Raw genomic sequence first — 27,537 nt, 5'->3', positions numbered from 1 at the left:
GAAATTGCAAGCTATTAAAATCAGTAATTATTGTGACTGAAATACAGTTCTGTACTCAAGTATCACTGTGTTGAGTGCAGCCTCTAAAGCATGAAGAAGTGGCATTCCTTGGTCTAAATTGCATGCATGTTAATATGTCCCTATTTACAATTGCTTTTGGGGATCCCTTGAGCAGAAGAGTCTTTGGGAGATTAACTACTTGTTATTTAGACAGTTGTCTAGAAATTTTAATGACCCTTGGCAGAACCCTACTGATACCTTTGGTAAAGCAGTGGAGTGACTTAAATCGCTTGATCCTCTTATTTAATCAAGCCCGAGACTCGTGTATAAACTGTAACTCATCATAACATGAGAAAGTACAGGAGAGCATCTTTTGTTTCTGTTAATAAAATGATAGAATTTATAGGGACATGCTGGCCATGACTAACTTGGTCTGGTATTTCAGTTGTAAAGTTGTCTTCTAATAAGGTAATGCTGGCTTTAGCCTTGTGCTGCCACAGACCAAAGTTTTTTTAAGAGGTCATTAAAAAACTATACTAATTTACAAAATCCTAGTGTTTACAGAACTACAAAAGTAATGGAAATAATTTCCTCCCCCCTTTCTTTTGCACTTAAATATCATGAAAAAAAGGAAATTAAAATTTAATAGTGCATTAAAACAATGCTAAAATTGAGGCTGTGGAAAAAAGTAATGGAGGAATGAATTTAGGCTGCCACAGCGTACATAACTCGAGCTACTCAGTCAGTACAGCACACACAACAAGTTTCAGAGAAGTGGGCAGTCCTATTGCACTATATGGATCCAGCATCTAAGCACATAGGATTAGTGAGCAACCAGCTGAATTTGTAATTTCTTTTATTTCTCTACTTTTATTGGTTTGCATCTTAAAATAATTATACTTCATTAGTTCTTAGGATTTAGATTTTTGATTGTCACTAGTTGGGTGTCATCAAAAGAGCTGAGGCTCCTCACCACTGTCCTTTCGAGTCCTTAGATGAAGGATAACACGGTTTGCAAGAGAAACTTTATGCTATTAAAACACTGTTTTTCCTGTTAGATATTTTGAAGAAGTAATATTCACTAGGAACCAAGGTTTCACTTAGTAATTGATAGGGCACAAGCATAAATTTTTAAACCTTATTATTCAGTAAACCTAAAATCAGATGCACAGTGAATATAGTGTCATTTGAAATAGTTAATGGCACGCTGCAAATCTGTTGAATGGACTTATACAGGAGGGGCAGTCATGAAGCTGAGACAAAAATACAAGACTTCTGTCTTGAGATTGGAGTGCTGGCACCTTGAAAATTGCACATTAATATTTTATGGAGTCTAACCAATAGAAAATGGTCTCTAAAGGTCATCTGCCTTTGATGCTGATATGGTATGGAAATTTAGTGGACAAAGATTGATTATAAAAGTTCTTCACAAGCACACATTTGTCAGGGTTTTTTGGGCATTGTACCGGTATCATTGGGTATATCTATGTTGAATTATAGTTTGCTATACAGAGATGCTCCAGCTAGGTCAGGATTAGCCTGGAGCTCCCAGCAGAGTTATCAACACTGGGATTTTGCATCACCCACACATGTTCACTTCCTGCATTATTCTGTGCTGCACCTCTGTGTTCATTTGCACTTAGCCTGTTAACAAACAACCTGGGTTTTAAAATTCTGCTGCTGTCCTGCCACAGGAGTCTGTAGTATCACTGTCTTGTATCAAAGCAAGGGGCTTTGGCAACTAAAAGGTTTCACAAACTTTTCAGAAGTAGAAATGTCAGTTGTTTTTTATCTTATTGTAATCCTGTTTATTTTATTATAGTTAAAGTAGAAAATTACTTTTAATCTGTTTATGCTTTTCTTTGGAGCAATGTAATTTTAGTGGCAGAAAAATATTGCATAAGCTACACTGAAATTTTTAACTGTAGTGGAAATATAGGTGTTTTCCTCTGTTTTCTCCAAGTATGACCCACAGAAGTTGATGCTTCTGAAGTTCTAGCAAGTGGTATAGCATTAGTGTCCAGCAATTTTTCTTGGTGTTTCTTAGAATCCCCTTTTTTTTAGTTAATAAGTGAGCTGGAAATCCTTTCTCTAGGTTAAGCACTTCATAACCGTCTACTCTGTCATCTCCTACACAGAGATTAAATATCTATGTTTACTTGCTATAAGTTTGTATCAGCACAATAAGGATAGTTTTCGCCTTTTTAGGATGCTGGGACTCTTCATCCGTGGTATTGAAGAAAACAGCAGGTCTAGGCGTGATGGTCTTTTCCATGAAAATGAATGCATTGTGAAGATTAACCACGTGGACCTTACAGATAAAACCTTTGCACAGTAAGTGCTGCTTTACTGATACTTTTAACTACCCAGGATTTTATACAATGCTGTGTTTAAGTGATTCTTAAGGGGATTTGTACTTATTTCAGAGAAAATACCTGTAGAATTGATACGTGGCAGAAACACTGCAATTTTCTTTCTGAAACCTCCAAATAAGGTGAAGTTTGAGGACACATATCTCCTTGTAGTTTCAGTGAACTTACTGGGCTTCCTTAATTTGAGTAGCATTAGGTTTTGTAATCACTATCTTCACTTTCCAGTGCTTCTGTTATTTTTACCGTAGTTTCCTTGTAATTTTTCCCTCATAAGACCTTCAGAATAAGTCAACTTCACAGCATGGTTTTTAACATTCTTTTGCAAATGAAATAAGATTTTTTTTGTACTGCAGCTATTTGAGCATTTAATTTTTTTATAAATACTAATACTGTCAAACTATGATTAGTTGAGCTAAATGGCAGGTCTCACTTCTTATGACTTTTATTAAAAGTCTGTTGACATTTATTATCTATTTCAAATGTTTTTTTAAGTAACAGGTTGTTTTGATCGTCTGTCAATTAATGTGACATAGTTACACAAAAGAATAGCCTCTCAAATATCACAGATATTTGCTGTAGTAATTAAATAGTAATTTGTTTTTGCTTTTAATCCATATGTTTAGACAGCTGAGTGATTGTTTATAATATAACAAAAACCTATTGAGATGTCAAGGGAGTCAAGGCTTAACTTTCTAAACAGTAAGCCAAATGTTCAAGACTTCCAGACTAAAATCAAATACGTAATTTCACAGTTAGGGATAAATATTTGCAAAATAGGTTCTCATGAAAGCAGTGTAGTTCTGTAGCATAGGTATTCCTGTTTCTGAAACTGTGCTTTTTGCCTCCTGATAGCTTTTCAGTTACAGCTTGCTGCGTATTTGGTGGTAAAGGCATTGTACTGTTATACAGTACAACGTGCCATTCTCTTCCATCCATGGAAATTCCTACCCAAGATATCATCTTTATCAGAACATAATTGTTGATATCTTATTAAAACATTCGTTTCCTCACCTGTGCAGTTCTGTAATGAAATTTCTCAAATGAGATTTTGACTGAATCAAAGCCTCGCTTCTGAAAATTGTATGTGATCTTTTCTTTACAAATATATTTGCTTTTTTGTGTTTTCTTCTCAATGTAATCTAATCTTCAGAGGCTTTCATCCCACGAGATGTTTGTGGAGTGAAGGACTGCATATTCTTCTGTAAGATTACTGCGTTTTGGGGCAGTTAGAAATAATGCAGTAAACTTTCCATTTCTCTGTCAAGACTTTTCTTCAAAATGAGAAATGCAGGACACTTTGCTTTCTCCCAGCTTGTGTAAAAGTTTTGGGACTTGGAAGAAACATTTACCATGACAGCTAGCTTAGAGAGACCAGTCTTGTTAGACAATCTCTCTCTCATTGGGAGAGGGAAAAGTGACTTAAAGGTAATTCACAGCAGATCCTAATTTAGGTGGTCTAAGTCTTCTTATGTTACAAAATCAAGTAGTGTGGTTGCAGTGGCCTTGGATCTGAGGAGAAAAACTGTGGGTAGTGAGAACTCAGCGTCTGTTTGGGGACTGGGGGGAATATTTTGGATGAGCTCTAGTCTATTCCCAAGTCTTACATTGTTCTGCTGAATTGTCTTCCAGACCAGCCATCTACAACATCTCTCTTCCCTGACTGTGAATGGCTAAAAAAATCTGCTTTCCAGGTTGAAACTAATCTCAGTGAATATGCCTTTTTAGTTTTCATCTGGCATGACATAACCTGACAGAAGTCCAAGTTACAGAAATGCAGTAATTGTAAAAGATGTGACAAAGTATTGTCCCAATGACTATTGACCCAGAAATAGCAATCAGATTCTCCTTTGAGAGGAAAATCAGTTGGCTAGTTTCAGATTGACATTTCTGCATAACCCTTGTAAAAACTGTTTTAACACTTAGCAGAGACTGCTACATGCTGTCTCTTCTAGTTTTCAGCAGAGACTTTCTAGTGTTGCTCCTGATGATTGCTGCTTCTGCAGCTGTAACAGCAGCAACCTACTTTCTGTATTCCCATGTTTATTATAGTTATATACTGGGACTGTTGGTCTGCTTTTTCATTTGCTGCTAATCTATTCAATTACATTCTGTTGTGTTGCAGAGTTTCTAGCACCTCTTTTAACTGATTCCCTTATTTCTTTAAAGTATGCATTTGGGGTCTCAAGAAATGTAAATTTCTCCATTCATTATTTTTTCTCTTTGAAGTGCAGCCAGTTATTTTGCCCCTGAAGACTGCATTTAGGCTTTCCCATAGGATGTCTTGACTTATTCCCGCTATTTTTTGTTTGAAGGAGATCTTATGTTTTCTCTTGCATGTATTTTAAATATTAATCTTTTGAAACTGAGTTATTAAATTACGTTGTAACATATGACCAAGAGGCTACTTGCAAGGATGAAGATGGGGTGTGAAAGAAACCTACTTAAGATTTTATATCCTTATGCTGGAAGCATGCCAGGGGTTCTACTATCAGGGTAAGGGCTGTCCTTGGAAATTTTCATGGGTTATAGGTGAACAGATAACCTATAACCTCTGCAGGCACACTGGGGGACAGTGGTATTACAGCTCTGAAACCTAATCCTTGAGGGTGATACCAAGCAAATACCTTCCTACAACCTTGCTACCTTTCTTTTCCAAGTTTGAGGTTTCTCTCTAGCAGTGTCTCCTGTCAATGAATGTGGTTATTCTGACCCAATGCTGATACACTCAGTGTGGCCCACATGGTTCTTTCCCACAGCAGTATCCATTGGGACTGACCCCTGACTTCAATGTCTTCATGCTACAGAAAACAGTCTTTGAACAGCCCCTCCTTCCTGCCACCCAGAGCTTCAAGGTAGAGGCACTGTTGTGGCTCTGTTGATCTGGGAAAGTAGTAGGTGTGTTTTCAAGATCGTAACATTTGTGGTGGCTTCCTTTCTGTATCACTGTACAGAAATGTTTATTGCAGAAGTACTTTCAACACTGACTCCTCTTACATAACTGAGTATAAATTCAAAGCCAAGTGAAATACTGATTTAGACTGACAAGCACACTACAGAAAGGTAGGAGGTAAGTAAAGTGTTCTTATAAGGACCGCATGATTTATTTAAAAATTAATGTAACCATTACTTCCCCTCTTGACCCAATTCAGCTAAGCAGTTCTTGATTTTTCATTCTCAAAATGTGCTTCAGCTACTACTTCTGTTTATACTCACAGAATGGAAGAAAATCTGTCTACTTCAACAGGAGGTAGGAAAGGAAAGCATAGAAAGAGAGAAGTCTCATTTGTTCTTTTGGAACTCAATGTTTGTAACGTGGCCTGATTGACCAAATCTGCAGGTTATTCAAAATCCAGGGAAGGTTTTATGAACAGTTCTTTTGGCCAACTTGTCTTAATTGCCTTGCAATGCATGGGAACCTGAACACTGTGTTGTTACCATGTTATCAGTTTGCAGAAACCACAGAGTTGGGTTGGAAGGGACCTTAAAGATCACCTAGTTACAACCACCCCACCAAGGGCAGGGATGCCACCCACCGGATCAGGGCTCCATCCAACCTGGCCTTGAACACTTCCAGGGATGTGGCAGCCGCAGCTACTCTGGGCAACCTGTTCCAGTGCCTCAGCACCCTCTGAGTAAAGGATTTCTTCTAACATCTGATATAAATTTCTGTCTTTTGGTTTAAAACCATTCTCCCTTGTCCTATCATTATCCAGCGGAGCAGTTGTATTAAATGCTCTAACACAATTTCAGGTGTTGCAATTGAGCACATCTGTAAAGACAGATTAAGTGAGGCCAACATATCCAGTTAGCAAGAGGTTACTGCTTGAAATATGGGAGTAATATCTACTTACTTATTTTTCAATTTATCTAGAGACACACAAATAGTTTCACCTTTTTGGTCACAGGATCTTTTTCTGATTTCTGTGCATCCCATGCCATCATCCTTTTCTGTTGCACTATTTGCAGTTACAATATTTCTTCAGAAAATGTCCATTTATCCCATACCCTTATCCTTCTTTATTGCTGTGGAATCAGCCAGCAGTTGCATTGGGGATTATGAAGGAATCTGAGGCGCACTAGACTGGACTCAGGGAAAAGACGGAGAGCTGAGCTTGCAAGGAGTAGATGTATTCACAAGAACAATTGATCATAAATGCTCAGTGTGCCAAGAAGAAAATACGTAACGGACAAGCATTTGAAAGAAATAGCAAGCTATAACTTCAGCAGTCTTTTGATGAGCTTTTGCCATCAGAACTTCCCTTCCTGATGCTCTGAATGAAGAATTGTGTTCATTAGTTTATTCTGGCTGATACGTTTTCATAGCAGCTTAGGAATTCTGACAGATACGCTGTTCCTACTTGAAATATAAGTAAATGCTGTAGTTTACAAATCTTATTTCATGTGTGCTTTTTACAAAAGGGACCATGTAGATGTGAAGGTAAGGTAAATTTTTGTCTTATTCTCTATAAACAACTTTAGGCTTCGTCCAGATTTTCTGATTCGTTATGTGAATTTTCATACCTTTCTTTTAAAGGGCTCAGGACATCTTCCGTCAGGCAATGAAATTTCAAAGTGTCATCTTAGAAGTCCTTCCTCCCTATAACCGAGAGCAGTACGAGAAGTCTGCTATCGCTCCTCTTTTTCTGGATAACGAAGAAGGAGTTCCAAAAGCAAAGATACCACCTCCTGTTCATCCAAAACCCGCTCTGAAAACAATTAATCTTTCTGGAGCAAGCAGCTTGGAGGCAGGTGCACAGGCAACGCTGCCACAAGCTAAGAGCCCCAACCTCCCCCGTCTGGGTAGAAAGCCATCTTCTCCCTCACTATCTCCCCTTATGGGCTTTGGTAATAAAAAAAATGCAAAGAAAATAAAGATAGACTTGAAAAAAGGTAAGTCTTTGGAGATTATATGATTAATTCTCTATTATGTTCCCTATAGTGATACGTTAACTTTTAATTCAAATAGTGACATTAAAAGTACAAGGAAGTTATTTACCATTTAAAAGTTCCAAAACTTAAAAAAGGTAAAGGAATGTTAACAGTAATCTTCTCAACAGTCATCTTTGGGGTATATGGAAATATTGGATATCTAAACAGTCAAATTTGGGATATATGTTATCCAGATTTACTGATTTTTAAGACACTTCTGGAAGCTATTTCATTAACAACATGTGATATTAAGAGATGCTTCAGCCTTTTCAAAAGTACAGAATAAAAATTTGAACTGTTTGCTGGTGATCTTTATTTTATTCATATCTGCTAATTGACCACATCGCTGTTTAAACATTCCTTCAAAGATAAAGTATACTCTGCTCTCTTTCTTGTTTTCCAGAAAGTTGACTACAAATTTATCTATCTTTCCCTCTTTTATTTTCTGAAAATATTTTTTTCTTTTGTCATATTTATTCAGCTGTCAAGAGGCAGAATTTTGTGTGTATGCCTTTAATTGCTGCTCCTTGCAGCTGCCTGTCTTTGCATGGAGTAACAGGTTTATGCACATGTAGTAAAATGTGCTTAAGCAGATCCCAATTAGCATTTATATTTTCTGTTTAATTTCTGTCTCTGATTTGTCTGAGAGTTAAATTTGATCATAGAAGTGGCCCTTTTAAAAATTGTCTGTAACTTTATTCTTTTAACACATAATGAATGCAATCAAGATCTCATTTCTTAATTTTTGTTATTTCTTAACTCATTTTTACTTCTGAACTCTTCAGCTTCATACTAACAAAACCTACTTCAGAATTTCCCCCATTTTAGATCTAATGCTTTTGATTTAGAAACATTAATTTATATTTTTAGAAGTTATAGCAGTGTGATACTGACGTGATGGTATCTTTGAAGGATCTCTGAAAACTTACCACGTGGGTAGTAATACTGCGCAATATAAAAAGATTTTTATGAACCCTGCTATTCCTGGTGATTTTGATGGCTTATAAGCAATACCTACTAATATTGACTTCAGTTCCTAATTATTTTGTATAACATTTATCTGTTAAACTTGAAGTTGTTTGCTTCCAAGCAGCAAACATCTTCACTAATGGAAGCTTTGAAATACCACTTTGTCCTTTCTTAACAGCACGTTGTTAGCAGTTGCATTGAAATCATGTGACATCTTCCCCATTTACCAAGTTTTGGTAAAACCTGTTAGATTATGTTTATGCTCATACATAAACAACTCCAATTGCTCTGATTCTATGAAAGACTATTGTCATTAATGTGAAGGCTAATATTAAATCTAACGAAAAGGCAAATGCTTTAAAAAGAGAGTTCTTCCTTGTTTTGTACTATTGTGTGCTTACCAAAAGTATTTCCATCTGTAGCTGTTGCAGGAAGATTTGGACGTAGATAGACTTCTTCTCTAGACCCTGCAGAAAATTGGCTCATTTACAACTTTTTGTTTGTTGTGTTTTGTTTTTTTTTTTAAAAGCTAAGCTGAATGAGTGTCTATGATACGTTGCTGACATTGTTTGCTTGTTGATCATCATTTGCTTGTTGAAATTTATGTTAGGAGTTCTTTATCTGACGTTTTAGGTCCAGAAGGACTTGGTTTCACTGTGGTTACGAGAGACTCTTCAGTACATGGTCCTGGTCCAATCTTTGTGAAGAATATTTTACCAAAAGGTGCAGCAGTAAAAGATGGTCGTTTGCAGTCAGGAGACAGAATCCTGGAGGTTAGGATAAACATCCATTGTGTTTGCATTGCTGAATATTGATTGCTAATTTTGTAATAAATCTTTTATTTCCTTATGCATACTGTTGATGTATAGAACTACAGTTCTTGCCCTTGGTTTAAAAAAAGCCAGTCTTATGGTTTCTATGCTGTTTGTCAACAAGTATTTTACACACCTAGTTGGAAAAACGGTTCTTTTCACAAGGATCCAGGGGATGTTTGAACAAGGGGAACCTGATAACATCTTGGTTCTTCAAGCTGATAAATGAATCAGTTTAGGAACAAAACGTGTCTTGCCTCTTAAACCAAGTCCAAAAATCTCCAATTAATATCAAGGTAGTTAAGTGCTCATTCTAAGACAATTTCTCTCCAATCAGCCTGTTTAAAATTTTCAGATATCTTGTGAGTTACAATCTCATTATCTAATGGGTTATTTCTACTTACTAACCTCAAAAAGCTCTTAAGGTAAACAGTTTTAATACTTAGGTCTTGTTTCTGCACTTTTCATCTTCAAAGTGCTTTACAAACTAATTAAGCCTCACAAACCCCCTGCAAGGTGGGTAAGTACTACGGAGCTGCTTTAACAGACGGTGAAAATGAGGAGGGAAAGGTTAAGTGATCTGTGCAGGGCCAGAGGGGGAGACGTCGTGGGAGCTGTTGCCGATTGTTCTTTGCTCTCAGCCACTGAGTGACACCTGTGTTAGGTGAGGGGAAAACGATGAAAGGCAGTTCATACTCACAGATATGACATCCTCTGTGCTTTTGTGTCTGGTAGGTGAATGGACGGGACATCACTGGCAGGACCCAGGAAGAGCTGGTGGCTATGCTGAGGAGCACAAAGCAAGGGGAAACTGTCTCTTTGATTGTGGCTCGTCAGGAGGAGGCCTTTCTACCTCGAGAGCTGGTAAACTTGTTGTTCTTTCCCAAAGAATTGAAACTATTGCTTGTTTTAAAACTATGGCAAGAAATAGAAATGAACTGTTGTCAGCAGAGAAAGCCAGCAAAGGGTAGCCACATAGGCGTTCTTTTTGAGGAGTGTATATACCTTCATTTGATTTTGAGGAATATTTGATTTTTATCTACTTTAGATGCGATTTCACACATTCTGAGTTTTCACCCCCAAAAATGACATATTATAAGCATAACTCCCAGGGGAATACTGTAAATTAATTTTGTAAGTGTGAGGTCAAGCATAACTGAAAATTGATTATTCTCTTTCAGAAAAGCAACAAACTTTAAACCAGAAATTCAGAGCACATGTAGTGAGTCCTGCAGCTTGTGAGTAACCAACTAGTAAGGGTGGCTGCCCCTAGGAGATGTCTCCTAAGCCAGGTGCCCAACTGCAGGAGTGGTGAGGAATAGAATTCCATTGCACTCCTCGTGAATTTTGGAAGCAAGCTTTTCCTTGGCTGTTAGTCTTTGACTTAACAGGCTCTTGCATGTCTTTGTTCCATCTCAAGTGCTTAATTTTCACTTTTTTTTTTATTAACACTGGCATGAAACTGTGTTCTCTTTTCTCTCACATAGACAGAGGACTGCATCAGTGTAAAAGTGCTGTCTGATACATACTTGTTTCTCCTCAAACAAGGTCATCCTTTGGTTGTCTCTTCCTTATCTTGATTGATGGCTATACTTGACCTTTCATTAAGAAGTTCTTAGGATAAGGGAAGGACAGCATTTCCTGCTTTTGTCTCATTTTATCTCCTTTAAAGAGCACAAACCGCCTTCATCCTTTTCTTAAGATGCCGCCTTCTTGCTTTTCCTTTGGCTTTAGACTGTTGTCAGGATCTTCTACAGAAATCCTCCATTATGTTTCCTCAGAAAACACTGCTGACAGTTTTTCTCTTGTTTCCTTGTTACCATTTGGACCTTGTTGAGGTCAGGGTTGCCTATGGTAGGATAGGAAGTTGGAGGGGAGTTCAGATTCTCTCATGTCAGCCTTTTCTGTTGTGCTGCTGGTGCTCAGTTTTTCCTGCAGTAGAGCAGTTGTAAAGTGTCCTAGAAAAACTATTTCTGTTTTAATTTTCCTTTTTTATTGTGCAATTTTTTAAGGAGTATAATGGAAGTTTTCAGCCTTCTAAGTGGGCATTTGTTGTTGGTGATTCCCAAAGCCCCAAAGTCGGTCATTGTATTGCTCTGTTTAGTACAGTCAGTGTCTGTGTAGATCAGAGGGAAATTTCTGAATCTTAAAGTACTGAATTATCTATTCTGTTTAGGATTTCTTTTCTTGCACAAGCTCTTTAGATAAGAACTTATTTTTTGAAAAGGCTACCTGTCAACAGTTTTTTTGTGCTGATTTTTTAAGTTATAAAGAAGATTAGTTTGAAAATGTACTTTTTAAAGAAGTGTGTATTCATCTTTTCCCTCTCCTCTTTCCCCCCAAATTATGCATTATTCTTTATTGTCATAGTCCAAATTCTCTTGGAAATCGCTGTAGCAGTGTGTGGGTATAAAAGACTGGAAGAATCTAAAACCAATTTATAATTTTTACCTGCCACAATTGCCTGCTATTAAATTCCAGTCTCTACAGCAAGGATTAAGTACCTTTCAAAAGGTGATTTACTTATGACTGGCATGATTGAAATCAGAAAGTAGCCACATTTATCCTTCTGGCTTGACCTTCGCTTAGATTGCTTTCTCTGTGAAAAAATGATGCACAAGTGATGGCCCTCACCGTAGCAGTGATGATATGTGAATTCTAATACTGCTCTGTGTTTCTTGTTATCCCAATCAAAGTTCAACATAATACAAATGTTAATTACTGAAATACATTAGATAAATTTATGGACCCAGCCCTTCTAAATTAAAAAGCCCTTCAGCAACATCTGGTAGCTCGCAGCAGAAGTGTGGGTTACCATACCACTAAGCTACCAGATGTTGATGCTAACATGATGCTTGTTAGAATTCATGAGATGTCTGAGAACAGTCTCAGCAAAGATTAAAAAAAAAAAAAAAATTAAAATTGGTTTAGCTTTTTTTGTTTGGTTTTAGCTTTAGGCATGATATTACATTGGACTAATCCTCTTCTACCTCAAAAGTTACAGTACTGTTTTGATCAAAGAGGAGAAAAATGCCAGCATTTTAAATGTTTGTTTTTGGAAGGAAAGGCAATGGATAATCCAATGTTTTTCAAGGACAGCTGTAACTGAATGCTCTGTGTAACATGCATGCAGAATTTACCTGAATATTTGGGGATTTTGTTAATGCCTGGCAATAACAGGGTAATTGCTTTATATCAGACTCGTTCTTGCTTTGAGCAGTTGTCCAGGATTGTAATCAGAGATAGTTTCTTTAGACTCCCTGTTTCCTATTGAAAGGAAAAGGAGAAGGACCTAGTAAATGTGCCCATTCCCTGCAGCTTCCTGCGGCAGAGATGCCTCTGGAAGTTGGACCCATTAGAGGCCATGCACAAACCTTCTTTTGACCATGTGGCTCCACTAGAAGTGGGTTTCTGCACGGATTTCTGGATCGAATTTGATAACTGCGTGGGCACAAAGCAAATAATGTAACAAAGTCACAGTGGGTGCCATTTGGTTGCATGGGTGTGTAATAATATAATTTGAAAGCTGCAGCTTGGAGAAAGCTTGGTCTCATGAATATTTTCTCTTTGGTAAGATAGATGGGAGCAGGGTTTGGGGTTTTTGTTACGGTGATCTATGCTTATGAATTTCTAGCTACTAGAAAAATATATTCAGAGCAGTAAAGCTTTGCCACAGCAGTGGAGATGTGATATGGGTGAGGATGAATCAGTGTTGCAGACAGGCATTATTAAATTATAAGGAGTTGGGGCTTGGGTTACACTAGCCCGTGCAACATCTGAGAGTTATACAGTTACATTGTTTGCACATAATGAGGGAATAAAATTGAAAATCCAATCTTTGTAGGGTTGTTATTCCTTAAAAAAAAAAAAAAGAGGATCTAATGAGATTTTTTTATATATACATTGAAGCAGATCAGTGAAGTAATGTTTGGACCAACCACAGGCTGTCCTCCTTATTATCCAGTTAGCCAAATGTTCCCAGTAATTCATGCCAGCTGTTGACAGTGTAGCAGCTAAGTAAGGAGCTAATTCCAAAACTTGGGGGAAGATTTTGATTCACTTAATTACCACAGTCTACGGAGTGGTCGGTGATTAGAGCATTCTTTAAGGTGCATTTGGATTTTAAACTGTGTAAAGGATGGTGAATATTACAGAGAGAAACTGGCTTAACTGAACGGGTTTAGATTTTCCAGCTTTTCTGAAAGTAAATGGCATGCACATCAAACTGTGGCTATCATTCTGTTGTGTTTTGAAAATACAGTGTTTTGATCATGTGTATTTGTTGCATCGTGGTTTTTCTCTAGGGAAAACGTGTGATTTGAAGGTGCCATTTCTTTTAATAATGATATAAAGATCTCTTACTCCCCCTTCTCTTTCTTTATCCCTGCATTGGTAAAAAAAGAAAAGGTACTTGAATGAGAACAGCTCTGGTGTAACCCATTCTGTGCCATGACCCTTTGCAATTTTTATTCTATGTGATGCACATAAGCAGAGGAACATGACTGGTCTGCAATTGCCAGAAAGAGTTTAGCACCAAAAATACTTACATGCATTTTCTGTAAGTTAGAGCACATACAGTGTAAGTTTTGCATGTGCTTTATTTTTTTGTTCTAAAGATATCTTTGACTTACCAGTTTCAACTGTAATCACTATTTCTGTGGTTTCTTGGCATATTCACTGATCTGTGAAGAATGTAGGGTGAGAGGGAACAAACCAGCATTTTTACAGCAAAAGCTAAATGAACAACAATTTATTGAATGGAGCATTGGTCTTTAAGTCTTTGTTTACACATGTACTATAGAGGATAGAAGGAAGCAGGATGAGTGGCAAGTTCAATCAAGCATTTTTTTTCTACTTACCGTGTGATTAACTTTTATGTTTTAGTCTTCCCCTAGTTAATTCCTTCCACTGCCTTGAACTTACATGCCTGAAGGAAAACCAGTTGGCCTTTTTGTTTCTAATAATCAAAGCTTAATTTCTATTACTTCCTTTTAATTGTTGCTTGACTCTTTATGTGCAGGAAATAATAGGTGAAATTATAGCCTAGACTTAACCATTTTTGCACCTGTTTTTGTAGGTCAAAAATGTGATTCTAGTGCTCAGTTACCCAGAGATGGGCAAACAATTTCAGTCAGAACAGGATTCCAGCAAGTACCAATTCTGTTGTGCCATCTCTATTCAAAGGGAGATGAATTGGATAGGAAAAAAAGAAGTATACATTGGATTTTAATAGCATGTGCAAGATGGAGTTCTTGAATTGTTCTGCATAATGAAGTGAAGGATAAACGTGGCACATTTCATTGTGAATAAGTTTGTAAACTATCAAGATTTTTTTTAAATCCTGAGGTTTTTTCTGAGAGCTTTTGAAGGAAAATGTATTTTTGGACCTGTAGTTTCTCTTCATCTTGAATAGTTGAGAAAAGAGTGTAGGCTGTGTCTATATATGAATGAATATTTTTAAAGAGAAAACATTGTGTAGTGCAGCCCCTTGAAGGTTTTCAGCTTTCATTGTGTTTCAGAAGATGATTACTAGTTCATTACAGCTTAGAGTACTGGAAATTGTGCATTGAGGTTTGTTGATTAGTTACTATGGTCTTTACAAGAGTAGTAAGAGATCACGGTTAAGAAGGAACGTGACAATCTTTCCCGTGTGGCACAAAGTGTCCCTTGATCTCCGGTTTTAGTGGGACTCCCTAATTTATCAAAGGGAAATAAATTGCTTGAGTAATTCATGTGTCTTTAAAAAGTGACCCTTCTTTGATCTCTCATATGCAGTGAAATACCCCTATAACTACCAGCACAGCAAACATGATTTTCCATGTGGTAGCAGTTGTCAACCTTTCGAGGCTGCAGACACCTTATTGTAACAGGAATGCTATTGCTTTCTCTGCCAAGCCCATCAGAGCGTTACGATCCAGCAGTGATGTGTCTTTCAGATCCCACTCTTCCTATTTTCCAGCAAATATGAGGAACCTTAAAAGGATGGTCTGAAAGAACTGGTCATAAAACTCATTGCCTGCAAGAACCTCTGATGGTGCTCTGCCTGATGGTAAAGAAAAAGTTAGAGTGGATACAAGTAAGGAGAGAAAAGGATAATATTACTTGTACCATGAGATAATATTGCTTATAGGATTACTGCCCACAACTCCTAAGTTTAAGAACCCTTCCTCAGAGCATTGGGAAATGAAAACTTCTTACTTGATAGCATCAGTCTCAAATCTGAGGTTGCCCAAAATTGTTTGACAGCCCACTTTGATCTATGAAATCATAAGGATGTGTACATCAGAACAGAGGCATATAAAATCTGGCTCTTAGCAGAAATTGAGTCTTCATATATTTTATATGCATTTATCCAGATCTATAGTATTTGCATGGAATAAAACCAAAGTATTTGGGCATTTGTTAAGTCTTGGTGGCAACTGTAATGCCTTGCCATTTACAAGGGTCACCAGATTTATTCCATATGAACATTTCCAAAAGTCTTTCTGCTTTAGAATCCATGAAAAAAGTATTCCTAGGCTGACTTAATGTAAAACATGTGCATGTGGTGTTTGAAGTAGACATAAAAGAATTATACACTGCTTATTGCTTTGTTTACCATCCCTCTAAAACAGTAACCAGTAAAATGAGTAGAGAGTTGGATTTGTACATCACAGTGTTCTGACCAGTTTGCCCAGAATATATTCTGAAATTACACAGTAGCAGCAATCCTAAATCACCCTGAAAATAGCACACAATCTTCCATCTTCATGTGTGATAAGATTTTAGGTTCTAAGGGCCGAGGTATATTAACTGCATGAGGCTCCAGCTCAGTAGGGTGCATAAGCACATGGCTAACCACATATGTGGGCTGAAAATGGGTGTTTTCACAGTGACACTTGCCTTGACTGAGGACTGAACTAGTTAATTTTTCTCCCTCTGTATCCTACAATTATGTAACCTAAAAGGTTAAGTCAGACTGTGTTTTTAAAAGTTGAAGAGCAATGCACACCAAATTGCAAATACAGAACTTTTGCGAGAACAGACCATTTCTGTGGGTAAAACCTGCTATGGGTTCTCAAATAGGCATGTCAAGCAAACTGGAGAATCTCCATTTCTGATGTGTCCAGTGACATCAAGTAATTAACTGAAATGCATTGTATATGCATTGGATGAAGAGCTGAATCCAGTTTTGTCACTTTTTGAAGCTTTAATTCCAGCAAGTCTACATACTTCAAACCAGACCCATTCTATCTGTCACAAATTTGTAGTGTAGTGTTAATGTTAAAAGTATCCAAGTACAGTATAACATATCTCAGTGGATTTGCTATTGACTTTTTTGTCTTAGCAGGGTGTGCCATTAGTGACCATTTAGTTTTTATTGCAGTGTGGAGTACAGATGATTTTAAAGAAGCCGATGTGAAAGCATCTGTCAGAAATGCTAAAGATGAATACATGCAGCAATGACTTCAGTTATGTACTAGATTGTGACAAGGTTACAACACTGTATTACCTTTGAGTGTTATTTTCAACAGCATTACAGTATATCTATTGCAAAATACAGTGTAGGTTTTATAGTGAGCAAATGACTGAACTGTCAGCAAAGTATTTCTTAATTGTGGCGAAGCACTTGGAAAGAACATTGAGCACAGGGTAAGGGAGTATCTTCTTTTCAAGCTTTTCAAGCTTTTCTGCTAATAATAGTTACATGGTGCCACAATTTAAGTATTTTCCTCGGAAAGTAATTGCAGAAGGATGCAAATGTCTTATTTCCTTCATAAACCTTTGAAACTAACCCTCCTGGGTCCTTTGCCTTTTGCGCTTGGCTCTGAATGGCACCCCAGGGAGTTGACATCTCTTATCAGAAACGAGCAGCCAGGCAAGGGGCAGCCAGCATATTGAGAGGCCATAATAGTGTGTTGGTCAAGGGCACAAGACAGGTACTGAAAGGTCTCGTTGTGTTAAACAAATGCTATTTCCTTCCTGCCTTAAATGAGAGCTAATTTTTTTTTTGTAAGCTTCTCTTTTGGCAAAAGAACAATAAGGATAAATAAGGCAACCTTTCCAGTGAGAGATTAGCATTAGATTATCATAAATCCACAGATTAAAAGTGCTGTGGTCAATGAGACCAGGCATTGTAAAATTAGATGAAAGGACTAACTGCAAGTGGTGTCCCATGGTAGACAGAGGGTTAACACAATATTGTGTAGATGTAACTGTGGACTAAGGAGAAATGGGAAGAATAAAATACACAGTACTTTATGCAAAGGTTACAGTTCTGGTTGTATTGGTGAACTGAGCAGTTTTTTTCTTTTGTGGGAGTAGGAGAAGGCTAAAAGTACATTCTGTGTGATCTCTAAACTACTGAGAATTTATTGGTGACAGCAGTAACATTTTAGTTGTTTTTAAGAATCCTTTATTATAGCCTTTTAGTTAAGAAATCAGACCTGCAGTATAGACATGCTTCTAAAAATTAAAAATCATGGGCAGAAGATAAATTAATCAAATGTATCCTTGGATATAGGTTTTCAGTCTGCACTGCTGCATGTTATTTAGTACTATGTTATCAGGGCTTTCTGCTCTCAAATCTAGCAAACTCTCTATTCTCTCACCTTCATGTAAACTCTTCTGAACTTTTCTGTCTGGTTTGTGGTGATTTAGTAAATGTCAGAATTGATTTTACTGGAGTTCCATGCAGGTGTATAGGTAGATTAAAACATTCCTGTCCTGATTTCCCTTGTGAGGGATGGTATCTGTTTGGTTGTTTGTCCGCTGTGTTTAACCGCTGAGTCTGCACACCAGGCCAAGGATTGCCCCTTAGACAATATCTGCTGGCTGCCCTCTGGTCCAGGAGAGAGAGAGCCTTGTCTTCCCCAAGCAATTGAGAGTGGTTGGGAATTCTCTAGAATCTGGATGGTACAACCAGCAAGGAACTTTGAGCAGAAGCTGAGGCTCACAGACTCGTATAAATATTAGAGAACAAACACGACCAAGCTGCAGAGACACCTGGGAACAGAGATGTTCATATCTGGAGTGGACTGTTCAGAGCTTGTTGCAGCTGTGGAAGCCATTGAAAGATGACAGGCTAAGATTTAGCAAAGCTGAGGGAAGGAACTGCCCAATAAGGACAAAGTGAACAGTGGCAAGGACAAAGTGAGAAGTGGAGACTGATGCTTGAGAGTATTTGAGAGTACTATTTGAGAGTATTTCTGCCTTCAGTGAACCCATCCCAAAGGAAAGAAATGAGCAAGAAATTGGGCAAAGAGGGCAAGAGCCATGTGTGGATGAATAAAGGACACATGTCATTACTCAAGAGTAAGCAGGAAATACACAGGAGATGGAAGCAGGGTCAGGTCACTTGGAATGAATATTGGGAGGTTGTGAGAGTAAGTAAAAATGAGACAAGGAAGGCCAAGGCCTGTCTGGAATTAAATCTGTGCAAAAATGTCAAGGACAACAAGAAGGGCTTCTTCAAATACATCAATAACAAAAGGAAAACCAAGGATAATGTGGGCCCATTACTAAGCAGAGGGCTGACTCTGGTAACAGAGGATGCAGAGAAGTCAGAGTTGCTGAATGCCTTCTTTGCATCAGTCTGCACTGACAAGGCCAGCCCTCGGGAATCTCTGACCCAGGAAACCAGGGTAAAGGAATGTTGGAAAGCAGACTTTCCCTTGGTCAAATAGGTTTGAGTTAGAGAACACCTAGGCAAACTTGACATCCACAAGTCCATGAACCCTGACAGATGCATCAGCGAGTGCTGAAAGAGCTGATGAGGCCACTCATGATCATCTTTGAAAGGTCATGGCGATCAGGAGAGGTGCCCAAGGACTGAAAGAAAGCAAATGTCACCCCAGTCTTCAGAAACAGCAAGAAAGAGGACTCAGGGGACTCTGTCCACATGGATGACAAGAAGGTTTTCAGGAGTAGTCAGCATGGATTCACTTAAAGTAAATCATTCTTGACCAACCTGCTTGCCTTTTACAATGAAACAACTACCTGGATGGATGAGGGACATTGTCTGCCTCGATTTCAGCAAGGCTTTCAACACTGTCTCTCACAAGATCCTCATAGGCAAACTCAGGAAATGAGGACTGCATGAGTGGACAGTGAGGTGGATTGAGAACTGGCTGAACAGCAGATCCCAGAGGGTTGTAATCAATGGCACAGGGTCTGTTTGGAGGCCTGTCACTGGTGGTGTCCCCCAGGGTTCAGTCCTGGGTCCAGTATTGTTTAACTTATTCATTAGTGGCATGGATGAAAGGGGCAGATGCCTGCTCAGCAAGTTTGCTGGTGGTACAAAGGTGGGATTGATAGCCCAGAGGGCTGTGGAGGGATGGGCAGAGAAGAATTGTCTGAAGTTCAACAGAGGCAAATGCAGGGTCCTGCACCTGGGGAGGAATAACCCCAGGCACCAGCACAGGCTGGGGCTGAGCTGCTGGAAAGCAGCTCTGCGGAGAAGGACCTGGGGTTCTGGTGGACAAGCTGTCCACGAGCCAGCAGAGTGTCCTTGTGGCCAAGGACAACGGTATCCTGGGATGCATTAAGAAGAGGACTGCCAACAGGTCAATGGAGGTGATCCTGCCCCTTTACTCAGCCCTGGTGAGGCCACAGCTGGAGTGCTGTGTCCAGTTCTGGTTCCTCAGTACGAGAGAGACGTGGAGCTCCTGGAGCGGGTCCCGCAGAGGGCAGCTAAGATGACTGAGGGACTGGAGCATCTCTCTTACAAGGAAAGGCTGAAGGAGCTCGAGGTTCTGGAGTCTCCCTCACTGGAGATATGCAAGAACTGTCTGGACACAATCCTGTGCCATGTGCTCTGGGATGACCCTGCTTGAGCAGAGGGTTGAACCATATGACTCACTGTAGTCCCTTCCAGCCTCAACCACTCTGTGATTCTGTGAAAAGTACAGGCCAGGCCATCCCAAAACTTTACCCATCTTGAGCACTCATAACTTGACTATTTGGAGTTTGATTTATGTGAAGATTTCTTGTTTATCCTACTACCATTCAATTACTTTCCAATGTCTGCAGTAGGGAATAGCTTTAGTGATACACTATCATTTAATTCCTGAACTGCTGGGGTGTGATACATCTGTTATGGAAAATACATGATGTGGTTGTTGACCCAGTAATTTATAACATTAAACTGTAAGTTTTTTCCTAGACTAGAAACATATTTGTGTTGCAGTTCATTTAATTCATTCTGTATTTGAGTGAATTTAGATTCTAGGATGATTTTGAGGTAAGAAGTATTTCTAATAGAATTCAAGGTTTAGTGCATTGGAGGGGATTTCCTTTACCAGACCATAATTCAACTGATGGTGGTTGCTCTGTTGTAAAGTATTGATGTCTTGGGATAATGTTTTAGCAAAGTCAGGGAAATAGAAACAGTGGGAATCCAGCTCTGTGAATCACTATCAGTATTTAATATTCATACCTACAGATTCTAGGAACAGGGGCCATCATTCATTACATTAGTTGCCCAGATGAAGCAGTTAATTGATGAGCTGCTAACGTAAGGATGACTGGAGCTCTTTTTGGTCATCAGCGAAAAGGTATTTCTTAGGAAGAGCTCTATCATCAGGATAATAATTTGAAACAAAATAGCAAGTAGAAGATGAAATCAAACTTCTAGATTTCGTTCATCCCTTTTTTTCTCCTCTGTTTTTGCTCTTTTCTACTGCTTCTCGCATCCTCACACAAATAAGCTTTCCATCTTGTGTTTGTACCAAATAGTCTTGGTGTTGTAGACTGACTACCAGGCCTTTGCTATCAGATGCCATACAATGAGTAGCAGATGAAAATTTTAAGGGAGTAAAGACAGAGTTTACTTGCTTTACAATCAATTAATCACTGACTTGTAGATGTGCATCTTCTTTCCTCTTACCTGTCCCTGTGCAATCATTGAATTGTCACTCAGCTTCCACCATGGGTAACAAATATTTTGATAGTACTGTTAGGCAGAGTTCAACCTTATTTTTAAACAAGCTTTTTCTGGATCTTAGAATAAGGCTGAATATAAATAATGAGAAGGAGACATTTTTTTAATGATTGACTATATTGAACAAGAAACTTGTGAAGGACTTTAAAAAAGATTACAGAGCTCCCTGGTAGTAGGTAAAAGCAGCTTAAATTAAATTTACTGTGGTTTTTATATGATGAAATTATCTGTTTCACAGAGAATTGTAGCAAGGGAAATGGTAGACAAATGTTACAGATTCCAAATTAGGTACCAAGGAAAACATAGGAAACTAAATACTGGCAAGAATATATTGTACTTTTCTGGTGTCCTGCTGGATACATTCAAGCATTCAGGCAGTGATGTGGTAAGTTACTTTGCAAGGGCTAATGCATGGCATGGTTATGTTAAAGCAGATTGGGAAATCTAGAACACTGAACAGCTCTGTAACCTTTTTTTTAATGACTATGATTCTAGAATTTGTTTGCATCAGAATCTAAAATTGGACTGTGTAATACCATTATCTTAGTAAGTTTACAGTGGAGACTTCTAGTGACCACCTGGTCAGTCTTTTTTCCCCAGTACTTGACTCAAATTCAGTGAGGCTCATCTGCCTGGTTTGTTTTCACATATTAGTCTGAGGGACAGGTATAGATCTTGTTGCCTTGGTTTTTTTACAAGCTTGTGGTAACAAATGCTTGAGGTCCTCAGTCTGAAATGAATGTGCATCTCGGAGCTCAGAGTGAAACAAGTAAGATGCTCCTGAGAAAGAAGTTAACAAAAACAATACAAAAATTTTCTTGACAAAAATACTGTGCAATCTCTTCCTTGAAAGGTTTTTTTTTGCAGAATAATCTCCTTTGTGCCAAGGATTACCTTCAGCTATTCCCATTAAAAATTTATCTGAAAGTGACCAAATTCAGTTTTATATGAAATCCAAGTTTGTATTGAGGCAGCATTATCAAGCAATTTGTGACTGCTCTGGTTAAGAGAGGCATGAGCACTGAGAGCTTTTATATCCTGTGATAACACCCCCCTCACTGTTTTTCTAGTGGTATTGGGAAAGACAAAATCACAGTTTTGACATAGAGGAGGGACAAGTCTGATGCAAGTGTCATGGATTAAAGTGAAAGAACAGCAGAAGCACACAAGAACTGCTTGCTTAAGGGACCAGGAAGGTAATACCAAGTCCTGTCCTGAAGGCAGGAGGCATCACATGCCTGGGGCCCTGAGAAGAACTTCTGCTGTCCAGATCATGACAGGATGTACCATTTGAGTAGAGTTCTGATCTGAGACTTCTGAATTGACTGACAACAGTGTGTGCAATTTGAAAAAACGAGAGATTGGGCAGAAAATCCTTCCTCCAAAACCTTGAGAAAGTTAAATGCAAACTGCTTATGTTAGAAGGCAGTAATAGTGTTTTTTTCCTTATACTGGTTCTTCTGAAGTCAGACCAGGAGTGTTTAGAAATTACCATTCTATATTTTTCACAGTTGTTATGAATTTATAGATTTTGGAGGATTACCTTCAGGTTGTCTATATCCTGACAGCTATGAAATAAAACTGATGGATTTGTAACTGAGAATTCTATATTTCTTGTGAACAAAGACAGAAGAACAAATGAGTAGCACAGGTGCTGGAGGTGAATGCTGGTATCAAGACAATTGTCAGTGTTGGTGCTATGTCATTTTTATGTTTGGCAGTTAGGCAAATTGTATTGACTTTAATATCATGTAGTTACATTCCAGGAAAAATTTAAACATGGTGTATATTGGGATTGAGATTGATGGTCATAGTTCTCTGGGTGATGTGATTCCTCTCTAGCCAGTAGTTGCTTCTCATCAGTGAAAGGGCATCTGAAATAAATGAAGGTGTACTTACTGTTTCTTCAGTATTAATTTCTGTGCTTATTTCTGGTATCATACTCCTTGTCGATCGGACAGTGTGATACCTGAATACATGGGACTGCTCTGGCTGCTGAGAAAACATCTGCACTGCTGGCAGCTTTGCCGACAATTGCATTGATACTGTAGGTACTGCAGCTTAGGCCCTGGAGACGAGCCCTCATTAGGTAAAAGGACGATTGCCCCAGATACTACACTATGTGTAGTATCCTCACATAGGGCCTCTACTCGATAATTTAACATAAGATTTTGACACTCTTGAAGGCAGCACCCAGTCATCTTTCAACTTGTAATTGTCTCTGTGTTTCCTTTTCCTAGTTTTTTTCCTATTCATTTTTTAACACCGCTGTTTCAAAGAATAGAAAATGTCCAGATGACAAGAAACAAAAGCTAATTAATTGTCTTAGAGTTACATGGATAAGGAAGAGTGGAATAAAATGGGATGTGATGCATAAGGTCTTTTCCACTAACACCTTCCATGAACACTTTATTCCATAATAGGTCTCCTTATTCTAATTTTATTTTTGAGATGTGCCAGAATAAATATTTGTGCAGATTTTTTTTTAATTTCATGATTCTAACCTGCTTTAAAAATGACAAAACAAACAACCACACATCCCTTCCCCCACCACCAACAACAGCATACAACCCTACAAAACTGCAGATACCGTGTACAGTAAAAGACCTTCCTAACCCTTTCTGACCTTCCATAGCTATGGATGCTTGACTTGGCAGTCTTGTAAACAGCAATCTAATCTAGGGAAAATCTTGGGATCAGCCTATACCAGAAAGAAAAAAACCGAACAATCCAACCTCTATGGAGTAAAAGTATGTACAAAGGGAGTTAGTGTAGAATAAGTTACTGTGTTTTCAATTCTCACCCTCACTTTTGTTACACCAGCTTTCCTCTGCAGACAGGTTTAAGGGAAGGATAATTTTTTAAGGATGAAACTCAATTTTCAGGGGGGAATGGGATTTAACAGTAGAACTATCATTACAGTTTGTGAGCTGCATGTAAAGACGTTGAGAGTTTTATGGCTTACATTTTTAATGCAGCTGTGTTTAAATGTCTTGTCTATATTCTGCTGCAACATCAGTTTTATATCATGTGGAACTAAGCTATTTTACCTTCTATTTAGGCATATTCCCAGGTATCATTAGAAATAACATTTTAGGGCAGATCTTGTGGCAAAATGCCAGCTAAATGCATTGTTGGTTATAAATAAGGCTACTTCTTCAAGCTTTCTGGAAAGAGAACACTATTTCTTGTCTTATGAGCCCATGGATACAACTCATGCCATCTTTTCACCCATGCTTTCATCCTTGTTTTCTCCAACAGAAAGGAGAGCCAAACTGCAGTATTTTTTCTCCAGAAGCCACAGAGCAGCTGACCTTTGAGATTCCTCTGAATGATTCTGGCTCTGCTGGACTTGGTGTGAGCTTGAAAGGCAACAAATCTCGTGAGACTGGAGCCGATCTTGGGATTTTCATCAAATCTGTTATTCACGGAGGTGCTGCTTTTAAGGTACGGAAGAAGCACATCAGAAGATGACTGTTAGAATTCTGTCATTTCGATGTTGAATACTGAATTGTTGATAAGCATTCTAGGAAGGAACTCCCTGGTCACTCATTCCTAATATTTTGTCCTGTGGTTCTGGTGTTGTGTGTGGGAGGGTTTACCACAGTGAAAGAGAATTGGTGGAAACCGTGGGGGACATTCTGATGCTGCAGAAAAGGGCGAAAGGGAAGAAGGATAAGGATGTAGTTATGAGTAGAGGCTGCCTTCCAGCTTCCCCACAGCCTACAGAAAGGAAAAACGTTTGTGTGCCAATAGGCTTAGTGACAGAGAAGCTGATATCTACACTGTCCCTGTAAATAAAAAACTGTCTTATGATTTTCTTTTAATTGGAAATACTTTTTTTTACCACCATTCTAAAAATGTGTCTCGACTGAACTTGACATCTATTGTGCAGAAGTTACCCATTGTTCCTGAGGTGGATTGAATTGGTAATACTAAATTGGTAAATGACAGTGCTGTGAGATATTCTGTTCCCTCTAAAGGCTGTACAAGGACTGTTGTATATTTTATGATTGAAAAGTGTTTGAATTATTTTTTAGTCTCTAAAAGTATCTGTTGACTGTATTTTTCCCCCAAATGCAACTTGAAAAATGTAAATTTTTTTAAAATTAGAAACAAAAGACCTAATCTTTCAGGGCTAATATGTTTAACTCTTGTAGATCCATAATGTAATTTTTGTCTTTTGTGTTATCTCAGCAATTCCTTGCAGTTTTCTTTTCCATAAAAATACCTTTTAATTCAGTGTATGTAAATTGCTCTGCTGACATCAGCCTGCTGAGTAAGACAATTCACAGCATTAAAACTTTCATGATCATCTATTTACAGCAGCTAGTAAATAGCAATAATCAAGGGTTTAGCTTTGATCTGAATGCTTAATAGTTCCCTGCTTCTGTTATTTACCTGTCCTAGCTTGGATCTTCATCTGCTCGGTGTATATTAGAAATGAGTTAAGGCACAGTTGGCCAAATTAGGGCTGGATAAACTCAATTTATGTGCATGTCTGCTACAGGGTCTGACTCATTTAACTGTGGAAGTGAGGCTCCCTCTTTGCTTTCCCAGCTCTGTGTCCCTGAGGAATTGTCCACACCAGTTGCAGTGACAGTGTGTATTGCCACAGATAGACTCATTGTTTTGAACAGCAAAGCTTCTGGATCCATGCTGTGGCAGCACTAGAGGGCTGGCTGCCTGACTGGTCACATCACAGACACATAAGGCAACCCTTTCCAGCTCTGTGTGATTACCATTCTCTGTTCCCCCATAGTGACCCACTCCAGAGCAGTTGATTTTGGCTTGTGATGTCTGCAGACTAATAAAGCAGGACTTCAGTGCTCACTCCTAAGTAAACCAGCACAGTTAGTCATCTTGACTAGAAGATTATTTTGTCCTGTGGTCCTGTGACCCCTTCTCTATTCTACCCTTCCACCCCTCAGAACTCTGTTGTGGTCGTAGATCTGAAGGGAGGCTCCAGAGCAAATGAGGCAGTAGCTGAGGCTGTAGCTTCAACCAGAACTGCTCAGAGAAACTTTGCTCTGAGTTTTATACAAGTGCTCACAGAATGCAGTCATTTTGGCAGTCTTTTAAGAGTCACTGTTGCATGTGCAATGGAGAACAGCTGTCTTTCTTCTGTTTAATGACCTTTATATAGAACACAGCCTAATCAGTGGGTATTAACAATTAATAAAATTCCTTGTATCAAATTTAAAAGTGTGCACATATTTGTGCATAAATATTTAAAGATGTCCTATTGTCCTTATTTTAAATCTCTTCTTGGAGCAAGTTTTGAAATGAAAAACCTTTCTTTCCAGCTGGTAGTTGTCCAGAGCATTTTCCCATGCTATTCATTGTTACTCTCTGAAATGGATTATTATGGATTAAGACATGTGCATTTGCTTTTCAGTGTACAATATTTTCTTGGGAAACTGTCACAGGAGGAAATCATAAGGCTCCCTGACATGAGAATTCTCTCACTATTTCTCACTTCTGCATTTAGAATTTAAAATTTGTTCAGTTTTGGTGTATCATGCTAATATGAGTGGGAACTTTATCCCCTTGTCTCTACAGTCACTGCTTGTCTTCAAAAGCAGACAAGTAATACATCAAATTTCAACACATTTCTTTCACTGATGAAGAAAATGCTTAATCCTTCTAATGCTCTATAAAGGTTTTGATACATTACATTTCTTTTACCAATGTGTTTTTTAGAGTGAAGAGTAATGAACGAGATGCAGACCATCTTGTTTGGTTACTGTTACTCGTTACTGGTTTGAACCAAATGTCTGGTGTTTTAGTTTTTTTGATAAGTTAGCACATTAATCCGGCTCTGATGTGTTAGTGGCATTGCAAAGTATGGTAAGGGACTTGTAAAAAAACGTAATGGAAAATTTAGTTCTTTAATTTTGTAGTTGATGATTTTTTTTGTCCTACATAAAGATTTTAGAAAATGTCAATGCATGAAGCATTATACATGCTACAGTAAGACTCAGTTCTATTTACTGCTCTTGATACAACACCAAAAGAAATAAAAATGCCTTAATGTTCCTAGTTGGTATTCTAACACTGTATCCTGCAGGAATGAAAACAGTTGCTTTTGCTGATTGAACCATTATGTCCCTTCCTAACATCCTTTTATAATTTTTGAAGTGTCTATTTTTTATCATCCCTGAGATAAGAGGTTACTAGAATACTTGATATTTGTAATTATGCAGAGCCTTTCATGTGAAGAAGACCAACATTTGACTGAGTTTAAAGGCAGCATCTTTTTCCGTAACCTAAAGGTTTTCAGCCTTGTTCATCTCGAGACATCTTGGCTTTTCACTTGTGGTGCATTCCTGATGATCAGGTACTTGCAGTCTGCTGCAGTGGAGCTATTATAAGAAATGGTGGAATACTTTCTACATGTGCACTGTTCAAATCAGACATGGTGTAGCCCAGACCTCCTTGGTCCTTCTGAGTGCTGCTGCAGTAAACATTGCTTGTTGTGTGCAGTGAATGGGGAAATTGGATAATTCCGATAAATGCCATCAGGGAATTCCTG

The 27,537-nt window shown here is 38.3% G+C and overlaps 1 protein-coding gene across 5 annotated transcripts in view; it reads left to right on the top strand.

Annotated features, from left to right (window-relative positions):
- The window catches only part of PARD3B (par-3 family cell polarity regulator beta), a 402,616-nt gene that overhangs the window by 179,485 nt on the left and 195,594 nt on the right, over positions 1–27,537 (top strand). For all 5 annotated transcript variants that reach the window (XM_050340097.1, XM_050340096.1, XM_050340094.1 and 2 more), the window contains 5 exons: positions 2,209–2,334; positions 6,907–7,262; positions 8,904–9,043; positions 9,818–9,946; positions 24,264–24,449. In XM_050340097.1, the coding sequence (XP_050196054.1) occupies positions 2,209–2,334; positions 6,907–7,262; positions 8,904–9,043; positions 9,818–9,946; positions 24,264–24,449 (937 nt within the window). The remainder of the gene's footprint in view (positions 1–2,208; positions 2,335–6,906; positions 7,263–8,903; positions 9,044–9,817; positions 9,947–24,263; positions 24,450–27,537) is intronic.

The sequence above is a fragment of the Myiozetetes cayanensis genome, unplaced genomic scaffold, assembly GCF_022539395.1.
Source record: "Myiozetetes cayanensis isolate MyiCay16 unplaced genomic scaffold, myiCay2020 scf9, whole genome shotgun sequence".
Taxonomy (NCBI): Eukaryota; Metazoa; Chordata; class Aves; order Passeriformes; family Tyrannidae; genus Myiozetetes; species Myiozetetes cayanensis.
The sequence above is the reverse complement of the archived record's forward strand: the minus strand, read 5'-3'. Positions and strand labels throughout refer to the sequence as shown.